This window comes from Limanda limanda, chromosome 13 (genome assembly GCF_963576545.1).
Source record: "Limanda limanda chromosome 13, fLimLim1.1, whole genome shotgun sequence".
Classification (NCBI taxonomy): domain Eukaryota; kingdom Metazoa; phylum Chordata; class Actinopteri; order Pleuronectiformes; family Pleuronectidae; genus Limanda; species Limanda limanda.
In genome coordinates, this window is record NC_083648.1 from 17507495 (window position 1) to 17520548 (window position 13054).

The window sequence follows — 13054 nt, forward strand, 5'->3', positions numbered from 1 at the left end:
CGATGACTAAATAACATGACTGGTTACCAAGTCTATAAATGTCACTTCAGTGCAATAGCAGGGTTTCCCCTTATCACATAGTTTATGTAGTTAGTTATTATAGAGTAGGGCTGAAATTAATAATTGATCATTCATTAATAATTCATTGAAACTGGACTGTGGTCAGGGCCGCTAAGGATACTGGGCTCATGTGATCTGAATTATTTTGGGAGGTCTACAAATGTTTTAACAAATGCGCACACACACTTACACACAGGTTTGCACAGCTATCCTTATTAGAATTGACTTCCCTTTCATTGTGTACAGCCTGATCAAAACATTATCCATAACCAATTAATGTCTGACTCTAACCTTATATATAACTTTTAGATATATTGATATGATTTATATATAATATGTGGTATATTAACATGATATATATATTATATTTAGCTTTTCCACAGCAGATGTATATTGGTATGTTAATGTCCCGTCCAGAGTGTCTCCAAAAGATCGGCTAGCAGCTAACTATTACCCATGGTTACAGTATTTCTATAATACTGGCCACGGCCCTGACTGTAGTATGAACACACCCATAGCAGTGACAATCTGCATTTTGTATTCTTTAAAGAATGTTCAGGATTAAAGTGTCCATTCGATGTGTAATCACACTGTATTTAGAACTTTATAAACATACATGCTACCATGCTCTTAGTGGGATAAGAGTGAGGCTGGCTGGCTAGCTTTAACCCTGGGCCATGGGCTCTTCATTGATCGTCAGTCTGTTGGTATTGGGTCATTTTATTGACAAGGTTTAAAAATACGCTCCACAAAAGTACAAAGGCCTTAAAGTGACTTCTGTATCTTGACAACTTGCGTCACATTTGCATTTTCCTAAATACATTTGCGCTTCTCTAAATGATCTTGAACAGCTGTTGCTGGGGTTGTTGTTTTTTTGCCCTTGACCCCTCAGAGGGTTGATCCAACGATGGATAACAGATTCATTCCTGGCCAAGCTGACACTGACCCAGCTTGGGAAACGACTGCAAATGAAGTATTATACATGCCCAGTTAGAACAAAAATGCACAATTATGTTAAAATGTATAAATAAACCGACTCTTGCTTAATAAAGGTACACACCTATTCGTTTAAAGAATAATTTCACAAACTGCTGATAACAAAGTGAATGAGTGTAAACATAATCAGACAGAATAAGCCTCAGTATGTGCTGACACCTCTAGAGCCAGGGTAGGATATCTTTAAGAATGACCACATTGTGATGCAAAATCTCTGAAAAGTTCAGTTATTCCGAATATATCTGCAAGGTCATCAGAGAGTGTTGAATGGAAGGCTACACACAGTGACCCAGGCATGACCTCTCTGACCTGGTCAATAACTACTCAGTAACAATGAGGATATTTTTCCTCACTCACATACAGTGCCACTGGTTTGCAAAGGATCATCACGAGTTCCCAGTCAAATCCAACAGAAGTATTGGAGAACTGACTGGTCTAACGGAATTCTTAAACTTCAGTATCTATAGGATCATATACGGATGGATGAACTCAGAGCACATCTGGTGCAAAAGATTATGGATCACGTGGGTTAAGTCTCACAAACCAGAAGATCAAGGTAAAGCATAAGGCGTCTTTACGATCAGAGAACTTGAAATACATTATATGGACTGGTTTAACTAACATTGTAGAATTAGGACCATATATAACACAAGTTATCTCTGGGAAATCTGTGAAAATTTGTCCAAAAACACCCCCTTAATCAAGTCCTCACAAAAATTTTAAATGTTCTCTCTTGTCCCATTCTTCCACTAAGTTTTATGGTAATCTGTCCAATGGTTTTAGTGTCATGCTGCTGGCTAACAGACAAACACAGAAACTTGGCAGAGTTAATTAGCATGTTAGCAGCATGATGTTAACCAGTGTAGTTCATTGGTGCGCACTTGAGGTGGATGAATAATGATTAGACGTTCATCTGAAATCTTGCTTTATTGTGCCATAAACTTGTGAACTCTGAGCACAGGATCACCGAGGTGGTACAGCAGCTCAGAGGAGCACATATGTAAGCCTACACAGAAATACATTGTGAAGAAAGAAGGCAGACGTGTTTATTTCTGACATGTGGGATAGTCAGACATGCCAGTGAGTGGTTTTGTCTCACATTAAAAAATTTTAAGCATCAAAAGGTGGTTTACAGATTTCCCTTTAATCAGCTGACATTGGTCGTAGAACCTGTTCACAAAAGAAAGTCACTTATCTTTAAATCATAGTGTTCTCATTAGGCAAAAAAAGTACTACAGGCCTTAGTATACAATCTCTACAACAGTAAAGGTTCATTTCTGGTGCTTAGTCTCCGCCTGAGGTTTACAACTCTAAGCTCATTCGTTTCGCCACAAGACATCAAGGAAAATAAAGATTGTATGAATTCAACAAAAGTTAAATAAAACAAAAGAAAATTCCACTGCATTGTGTCTGCTTCCACAACATAAAGAAATTAATATGTGGATAAAAACTGACAATGAAATGAAATATTTCTATTTGGCCTTAAGTGTGTGAAAGCTTTCACTTTACAAAATAGCAGCAGTTAAGGCAAAAGATTGTTCCCCATGGTAACAATTATACCTGAGTACCTAAAACAAGGATACGTCTATATACTGTGTCACTGGAGCAACAGTTTTGGTCTATAAAGGAGCAAAATTTCAAATTTTCGATTAAAGCTATGAAAAACCTAAATCTAAAAACAAACCGCTGAATTAGAGACATACTAGGGCTGGGCAATTAACCGAAAATTCATACAAACCAACATTTATAACCTCTTACAAATGTAAGTTTGCTCCTGTCGGTTAATTTGGTCAGGTTCCGCTACCTTCCATGCAGAATCATTTGTTGACTGGGGCAGAGTAATTCATCAAATTGGGGTTAAATAATCATTCATCAATCATAATTGAGGTAAAAGTTTGAAATATCGTGATATTTATTTGAAGTCATTTGCCAAGCCCTAATACAGAATCAGCAACAAAAAGATGGAATTTGTATTGTTCTACATAAGCAAATAAAACCAATTAAAACATCAAGAAAATGCATTAATTTGGGTTGATGTTACAATAATAAAAAAAGTATTTTCCTTCCGTTACACTGACACGTTAAGAACCACCAGAGCTGCATGCCTGTCTGTGCCGACATCTGGAGGCAGCACCGAGATGGAGTTGTGGCTGACATCCAAGTGCCGCAGTTTGGGCAGAGTGAACAAGGCTGGAGGCAAAGACTCCAGCTTATTGTGGGAGAGGTGGAGAGACTCCAGGGACTTGACCTGCCCGATGGAGGACGGGAGGGGGATCATTTTGTTGTGCTACAGGCCTTAGTATACAATCTCTACATCAGTAAAGGTTAATTTCTGGTGCTTAGTCTCCACCTGAGGTTTATAACACTATGCTCATTCAATTCGCTATAAGACATCAAGGAAAATAAAAGGTTATATCAATTCTACACAGGTCATATAAAACCAAGAAAAGACCACTGCATTGTGTCTGCTTCCCCAACATAAAGAAATTGTTATATGGAAAATGCCAACTAAGAAAAATGTAAATTTCTATTTGGCCTTAAGCGTGTGTAGCAGCAGGTAAGGCAAAAGATTGTTCCCCATGGTAACAATTACACCTGAGTACCTAAAACAATGATACGTCTACATACTGTGTCACTGGAGCAACAGATTGGTCTACAAAGGAGCAAAATTTCAAATCTTCTATTAAAGCTATGAAAAAGCTAAAGGCAAAAACAACCTGCTGAATTAGACACAAACTCAGCAACAAAAAAATGGAATTTGTGTTGTTCTACATAAGCAAATACAACCCATAAAAAACAATCAGAAAATGCATTAATTTGGGTTGATGTTACAATAATAAAAAGTGTTTTCCTCCTGTTACACTGACACGTTAAGAACCACCAGAGCTGCAGGCCTGTCTGTGTTTCTGTGCTATAAGCCGCTCGTGAAGGACACGTTGGTCTCTCGGCTCATGCTCTCCTTGACTTCCACAGGCAGTGTGTCAAAGAGGTGGTCCTCCACAACCAGGCCGTTTTTGCGCAGCAGGCGGCAGTTTCCGAGCAGGGGGGGCAGCCTGTCCAGACAGTTCCCTCTGAGCTCCAGCTGCGTGAGCTGCACCAGCTGACCCACCGTCTCCGGCAGCACGGTGAGCGCGTTCTGCCCCAGACACAGCACCTTGAGCTTGGTGCACCTGAACAGAGGCTTGGGCAGCACCTCCAGCTTGTTGGAGTTGATGGCCAGGTGCTGGAGGTTGTGGAGGAGGCCGACATCTGGAGGCAGCACCGAGATGGAGTTGTGGCTGACATCCAAGTGCCGCAGTTTGGGCAGTACGAACAAGGCCGGAGGCAAAGACTCCAGCTTGTTGTGCGAGAGGTGGAGAGACTCCAGGGACTTGACCTGCACGATGGAGGATGGAATGGTGATTATTTTGTTGTGCCACAGTTTCAGGCACGTCAGCCTCTTGATGTGCTGGAAGCTGATGATCTCCTCAATGGTGCGGATGTTGTTAGATTTCAGGTCCAGCTCCTGTAAGTTGGTCAGGCTGAAAATAGCGTGGGGAATCCTCTCTATTTCGCAGCTGTGCAGCTCCAGTTCAATCAGATTTGTCATCTTTTTTAGACTATTAAGTACAAGCAGTTTGGTACCATCGTTGTGCACGACTAATTTAATTAAGTGTGGGGAAAGCTCAGTGATGTTTGTAGGCATTTTAGAGAGGTTGCTCTTCAGGCATAATGTCTTTAAATGCCTCAAATCTCGCATGGACTCAAGACCGATCATTTTATTATTGTCCGAGCTCAAGTTGCCGATGAGGTTTAGCTCCCTCAAACTCCTTAGCAGATACACCCAAGCTGGGATCTCTGCAACATCGGTGAACTTGACGTGAAGGCAGCGAAGATGGTCGCGGAGGAAAGCGAAGCCTGTCTGCTCTACTTTGGCGGGACAGTGGCAGAGATGCAGCTCCTGCAGGCTGGTCATCTGAGAGACTTTTGCCGTGAACCGCACCTCAGGAATCAGCTCCAGTTTAAGCACCTCCAAGTCGGTGAGGTCAAACACTGCGTTGGGGAGGCCGGAGATCATGAAAAGGTGCAGCTCCTGCTGGTCCTGTGCGTTACGGCCCACGAGCTGCCTCAACTTTTCATAGGTCCACTCGTGATTGAGGCTGATCTCCCTCAGCTTGTTTTCACTGACTTCAGACAAGAAGACACCAAAGCGCTTGGAGTAGAGTTGGTCATACTGGTCAACCATGTGTAAGAGGAATGCAAAGTCGTTCTTGACATCAGGAATGTCACTAAAGCTGCTCTCCTCCCTGACCTTCTCAAACGAGTACTCTTTCAGGGGTCGCCGAAACACCCAGAAGAGTGAGTACAAGCACGCCATGCCATAGATCAAAATCAAAGCCATGTAGCTGATCAGCAGCTTGTTCAGCATGAACGCCATGTTGTGTGTACAGAAGAAAATTCTGTATCCTGTCAGCTGTTTGATATCAGGCTCACAGCTGTGCTTAAAATTAATCTTAGCCATAAAGGTTGAAGTGTAGGACAATATCAAAATAAACTTGACGGTTTTGACAATGGTCTGTGCTACATAAAGCTTGTAGATGAAATCGCTGTCTTCCACGTGAGCTCTGAATTTTCTCACTTTCTCAAATAAGGCTTTTGCCTGCTCCCCATCTTTTTTGTCCAGGATTGTCATACTACTAGGGACCTCCCCTATGGGCTTATCTGCGGAAAACTTCACCCCAAGCATGGGAGTTGACGAGTTGACGCTCTCGTCCTTCCCCTCTAAAGATACCTGTTTTGGTACTGAGGAGGTGCCGGTCATCCTCTGCTTGTTCTCCTCAGAGTCCTCACAAGCGGTTTCAGACAAAGCCTTGGTTGTCCAGGGAGACTCAAAGCATCTGCCTAGAATGGAAACAAAATGCTCGATCTTGGAGCTTGTTTTGGGGTATTTGAACCAGAAGTTGCTACTGACCATGAGAACAATAGTGTGGATGAGAGTGAGGTATGGAAAGTACTTGGAGTACCAGGGCAAGGCAACATGGTAACATATTTGGTTGACGAAGATATACTGTTGATAGTCCAGATTGGTCTTGATTCCAGTTGGTGGAGGTTGATTGGGATAATTCTCTGACAACCCCGTAGTGTGTTGTTGTGTGGTGTGGAGCTCGTGGACTACTTCGTCCGGTAAGTCCTTGGTAATATAGGGGACGGTTGACCCCACTGGGGCCCTGGTGGATGCAGTTGAGGCTGTTTCTTGTGCGGGCTGCTGGGGGAATGAACCAGGTGTAGCTCCTGGCGTCTGCTCTGGGTCCTCCAGGCAAGGAAGGCACGCCACCTGGTCCTTCGTGATTTGCATGGTCATTGCGAATATGGCAAGCATGAGCATGACCAGTCCCAAGTAGTCCATGAAGACATCCCACCATGGCTTTAGGATGCGGTACGTCGGCTGAATGTCATTCAGGGACGCAACCTCCGTGAGCGTGAACATCACTACAACACACAGAGGGTCAGTTAATGTAGTGAGAGCATTCTGCACTTAAATTAACTGTGTATTACATCAACTCGATATAAATCGTCAAAGTAGTTTTTTTACTATATCATTACAAGCATGTTCTCTGTTTTATCTCCTTTAGAGGGAATATATTCACATTGTTTCTCAGTTTTATGACATTTTACAGAACAAACAAATATACAAATAATGTATCTGTATTCATAATGATTGAAAGCAACCATATTTTATATTGTTGTTAAGTCCTCTATTTAGACTGTTAACATCGAGACATAAAACTTCCTTTGTGATTACTTTCAACACTGTGACCTTTTGCAGTGGGTAGAATTTCAGGAAATGAAAAAAAAATGCTGTACAAACAACAACTCAACCCTCTGGATCACAAACGTACACCAGGAAGTGTAACTTTTCACGGACACATCCAAAGGGAACCAGCTTAAAGTGGAGAGCCATGTCGTACTACCCTGCTATAAAGGGTGGAGTAAACTGTTCAACCCCCAGCTGTACAAAGTGTGAATGTGTAACTTTGTGAGGGCACAGCTGAGTGTGCACCATTGTTTTAAACATGGTGTGCTACAGTCAGCTCTCACTTCCCCTCACTTTCCTGTCTAGTTTCATTCAGTTAGATTTTAATTTGGTTTAAGCACTGAGCCAAGACTGTGCTTAATTAAGACTTACAACAACCTGTTGTTACTGGAACAGTGCAGGCTGAGTGTGAGTCCACCAGCTGTTCTCACTCACCTAGATGTTTGGCAGCCGCAAGTATCTTTTAGTTAAGCACTGAAAACTGCTATTTCCCTGTCTATAAATACATCTATATATCACTAAATATAATATCCGCACTTTCTCATAGCTCATAAATAGAATACAACAAGCCTTTTACCAAGAAGACATCAGACATGTCACAGTGGGGATGGCACGGGTGTAAATAATAAAATGAACAATGGCTGAGATCCATGAGGCTGCTTCAGTTTCTGACTCCTGGTGTTGTTACGGCTGGCTCACTGTCCCGTTGTCAGGGCTGACAGGGACAACTGAATAGAACTGAGTTATTGCTGAGCTTATTATTAACAACCTGTGCCTTTCCTCTTGTAACAGACAGTCTGCCGTGAAGACGGCCCAAACCGCCGGCTAGATTTTATCAGTCAAGAGTGGTTGATCCTGCTCCTCCTCAAATCATGGGTTTGCATCGCTGGGCTTCTTGAAAGTTTTGCAGTTGAATTTTGCTTTGGAGGGCCTCCAGCTGCACAGTCTATCATTTAAGTGGCATGGCCGTAGTCTCCCCTTCTGTTCTGGAGTTCTGGAGTTAAGTGGACCTTTGACTTTTAGACATAAAATTAATCCCAAAAATATCCAATTAGACATTTGTGTGAGAGTTGGTCCTAATTAACATATACATGCTTGACCCCTGGCCCAGAATGACATCTGTGAGACCACTGAGGTTTGACTGCTTAATTATAATGAGTTCCAAGTGAAATTTGGAGAATTGTCATCAAGGTGCTAATGAGATAGCACCTTCAGGAGGATGGGATTGACGACACCTCCGGCAACAGCTGCCCACGACGTTGAGCCATAAGAGCCTTTGTGCTTTGGAAGGCCCCGGGACAGGGAGGGGCCCAGAGCCCCAGGGGAGGGGCCAGGCAGCAGGCACAGTGCCGTGATTATATAGTGCTGTTCCTCTCACAATGGATTAATGAACTGAACCACGTATTACTGTAGTAACACATCTTTATATATATTACTTTATAGTAGGATATAAATATTACTGTAGTGTATATGTCTGTTTAGTAAGACATCTATATATTACTGTATAGTATATAACCATATAGTAAGATATCTTTAATATGCTGTGTATTTTATAAATATCAATTAATGCATGTATTACTGCATAATAACACTGTTGTAGTTTATTATTAGTCTATATATGACTGTATACTGTATAATATGCTGTGTATTTTATTAATATAAATTAATATATGTATAACTGTAAAGCCTGACATTTATACATTACTGAATAATAACACTGTTGTAGGAAATCTATATATTACTGTAATATTATAACCATATAGCAATGCATACAGTATATATTACTGAAAAGTAACACATCTATATATTACTGTATAGTTTTACGTAATAGCAAGACATAGATACAAATGACTGAATAGAAGATATAACTGTAGACTAAGACTATAACACATCTACACACTGTTCTCTACTGAATGTTATGTTCCAGGCACCGCTAAACACTACAGCAGTTTTGGAATAAGGATAACAGACTGTATGAACTATTATAAAACCATATCTGTGTTGCAGACAGGGGGGAGACGAGCCGCAGCCTGTGGGAAACACGCAGTTCCCAGTCGGAGGACAACATGTGCACCGCAGCCCGGGGAAACATTACACTGGTTCCTCCTCTGGCGCAGTGACTGGTTCTGCTCATATATCTATGGTTCTGCTGGTGTGCGAGTCAGTTGACCGGAGAAACACGTGAAACTGAGAATCATCATGTGTCCCCCCCGGCGCTAAACGTTCCCACCAGGTGTTCACTTACAACCCCCCCCCCCCCCTCTCACTGAGCCACGAGAAACAACGCACAAAGTCAAAGTTGTTGACGTGCCTCGTTACATCCTCCCAGACACAAGTAAGAGAAAATATACTCACTGCCTCGGCGGAGTTATCTCTATCCAATTATGTCTTCCTCAACCTGCACGCCACTTCCTCACCTCCGCTCCTCCTCAGGTGGGTCTCTAACCGGATTCCTCCGCCCGGTGACGCGGTGCCGCTGCCCGGAGGAACATGGCGGTGCGGAGCGTGAGTCGGTGACGGTGCGTCGCGTCGCTAGCATCCCTCATACCTGAGCCCGCGGAGCAGAGACTGCCGGAGGCTGGGCGACAGGCGGAGGCACACGTCCGGGGAGAACCGGTAAGAGGAGGAATATCCAATATGGCGCCGCCTCACGGACCCTGTGTTGTGGCCGCAGCCGCCGCCTCTGATTGGACGATGACATAACGGCGAACGGCCCAAGACACAGCCTGCCACTTTATCTCCTGCTGCGTTCACTGCGCCTGGGTGAAACAACGTGCGAGGAGCCGGTGTCAAAGTTCACATTTACGTTCAAAGCCGTTCAAATCTTGTTCACACTTGTAGAGATGATGTAAGACACAATGTGCCGCAAAGGGTGATGAACCTACAGAGCGTTATCACCTGGGTGTGCAGTTCCGTTTATACTGAAGATTCGCTCATGGTTTTGGTTCCATACAGCCAAAAGAAGTTATTAAAATAAAGATTTCTATATCACTCGATATTGATTATTATTGTGATAACAGTCACATTCTTTTTTACTTTTAAGTTAAATGCTCCTGAATGGAGGTTGTGGTTTTAGGTTGGCACAATGCATGAGCAATACACTGATACACTCTGGACTTTTCTTATATTGCTGCTGAGGAAAATTATAGTGCTATGATTATGGTTAATGTTCTATTGTACAGCCCTAAATGTAGCTGCCTACACTACAATTTCCCTATTCAGTTCAGTTTCATAGTGATAATGTTTTTTTGCATGGCCACTGTTATTAACTCCCACTCCAACAAGAGTATGTAGTCAATATGGCTATAGTAACCTATAATAAATTCTGTGGGTATTCAGCAAATGGAAAAAAAACTACTTAATATATATTTTACAGACTGAGAAGTGGAGATGAGTGTTTCAATTTAGTTTTTATAAGGGCACTAAGTCTAAACGATATTTCCAACGAAACTTGAATGCTCCACCAGCTTCCCTCTCTGTCTTTCAGGCCCAGACACCACAGAGTGCTTCTTGGTGTGGTCAGAAATAACTTTGCTGACTAATTCAAACCTCTCACATGTTCTTTTTGTCGACTGGACACATGTCTGACACGCTACGGTGTGTCCTTACTCAAACTGTTATTAAAACAAACATGCACATGGCAGTATTGTTGGTTCTTTGTTCCGCCATCTGTATCTAGATCTACATGTACTACAAGAATTGATAAACTCAACAGTCGATAGGACCCAGAATGCTGAACATCACTTTACAGCTGGCATGATGCACTGGGTGGAGGAAGTGTCTCCTCCTTACGATCCATACAGGTTTCAACCGGTCCTGGGCTGCTGGCTGCCGGCTGCCGGCTGCTGCCACTCTGCTCTCACTCCTGCTGTTCCTGTACTTTGAATGTAAGAAAGGAAAAAAAGAAAAAGAAAACAAAGACAAGCAGCCACTGGGGTGTGAAGTCAGGTTGTCAGGTTACAAAATCACACGTGTAGGCAGAACACAGACACATGTAGACTGGTAACGCCGATGATTGATTTAGTCAGCAGACAGCAGGAATAATGCAAGCAGCACAATATATCAGGTGTCTGATGTTTGCTCAGAGTGGAGTCTTGTGATAGTTATAGTGCATGGATCTTTAAAAAATCCCAACACAAAGACATGTGTGTGTGTATTTGTGTGTAAACTCACTACACATTTTGAATTTCATCATATAAATTCAATTCAAATAGTCTTTGGTGATTTCCACTAGAATCAGATATGTGCAACGTGATATAAATTTGTGCACTGACCCTTAATGACCCCAGCTGTGGAACACACTGCCTTGTCTACGTCACACTGTATCTCAATGCATTTGGTTTGTGTGGTGAAGGTGAGGAAAAGTGGTGAAAGATATCACAATGGACTGTGTTGTCATACTGGGTTGCACTGGGGACAATGGTCGGGCAGTATTGGGTTTCCTGTCGGTGAAGGTAATGGGGCCGACAGCTGAGGGGCCCAGATTGCCATGGCAACTAGTTCAGTGTGTGCATAATTGGCTCGGTGAGGTGTAAATTATTTAATATGGGTCTCCCTCACTGATTTACCAAGAATGCACTGGGCAGTATGGCAGTCATAAAGTCAAGTGGTTGAACTGTGTCTCACATTCACACAAATTAAGTTTTGAAGAAGCAAAGTCATTCAGATGGTCAACACAAACACACAAAAATAAACCAGTTTCTATGGTAACTAATTTACTCTTTGCATGGTAAACACAGAGGTCTCTCACCCACCAACACATTAGGGTTGGAAACTCAGGATTAAATTAGGATTAGTGTTGGGCGTGTGGAGGAGAGGACGAGGGATTGAATGTACTCAATAGAAGATTCTCAGGGACAAACCAGTAAAAACCACTTACAGGTGAAGTAAACACTGTTGATCATCTTGTTAAACTGGCATCTGTCAAACGCTGCCATGTATTGTGTTAGAGCGACAGTCAGTTCTTGAAGCTGATGTGTTGAGAACAGGAAAATGGGCAAAGACTGACAAATTGTGACGGCTATACGACTGAGTCCAAGTAGCTCTAGAACTGTAGATCTTATGGGACGTGCCCAGTGTACAGTAGTGAGTATCTACCAACAGTGATTTAAGGAAGGACAACTAGGTGACAGTGACAGAAGAGCTACATTAGCACAATCTGCTGAAAAGCATATTAATGCTGGTTATAAACAGAAATGTGTCAGAGTACACAGTTTATTGCAGCGTGTGGAGTCACAGTGTTAATGCTGTCCCATGTCCACCACTGAAAACACCTGCAATGGGGGCATATAGGCATCCCAACTGGACCATGGAGAGATGGAAGACGGTGGCCAAGTTAAAAAAAATGTGTCCGAAGGGTCAGAGCAACATGTCAAAGAGTTCGAGGTGTTGACGTGGACTTCCAATTCTCTGTATCTCATCCCATGAAGCATCTGTTGGATGTACTGGGTATTCACACCCACCTCCCCATGAGCTGCCAACACTTGCCATATGCTGGATGAGATTGTTCAGCTCAGATGTATTTTTTTACTTTTCAAATGAATATCATTTTAAAGTTGATGGTTATAACATGGATTAGTTCTGTTTCCTTAAATGTCAATGAGTTTTGCTGCAGGGCAAGTGAAGTGTTTTCCAAACCTGGTGCCCTCTTTTATTCAGCTCCACCTGCTGTTGTCTTACTGTACTGACACATTTGACTCATATAGTTGTGAAATGGAATACAATCATTAACTTCAGATTCCAAGAAAGAGCATAGATTTTTTTTAAATCTTATTGAATGCATTTATGTTGCCACCCAAAGCAAGTAGTTTATGTTATTGATATTTCATTTACAAACAGATGTATATTTGATGTTCTGGTGACCATGTCAAGCTGCTGTTTGTGGCACTGGTGTTTTTTCTCACAGACCCTCAGTGTGGAGCCGAGGAGCAGTGCAGTCACAGACTGGTACAGAGTCAGACACAGGCTGGCACAGTCAGACAGCTGCATTTCAAGTCTGTTCTGTCAGTTGGCCTGTTTGGGTGTGAATCTGTACAGTTTAGAGATTCCATCTTTGGTTGTTTATTCTTCTCTGCAGCACTTTGTAATATTGTCAGCTGATTATGGTCGGGTGTTCCCATGTAGCAATGCAGCAACCACACTGACAATACATATTAAGGTTTGTACGTTCTAAATTCTGCTTTGATTGGCAGTTAACACTTTCTT

General features: G+C 42.5%; 1 protein-coding gene across 1 annotated transcript; it reads right to left on the bottom strand.

Moving 5' to 3' along the window:
- Positions 1 to 1964: 1964 nt before the first annotated feature.
- lrrc8da (leucine rich repeat containing 8 VRAC subunit Da) lies at positions 1965 to 9506 on the bottom strand. Its single transcript, XM_061083797.1, has 2 exons — positions 9206 to 9506; positions 1965 to 6525 (listed from the first exon to the last, which is right to left on the bottom strand). Coding segments are annotated over exons 1-2 (2559 nt in total). The 5' UTR covers positions 9207 to 9506; the 3' UTR covers positions 1965 to 3967.
- Between the last annotated feature and the right edge of the window lie 3548 nt (positions 9507 to 13054).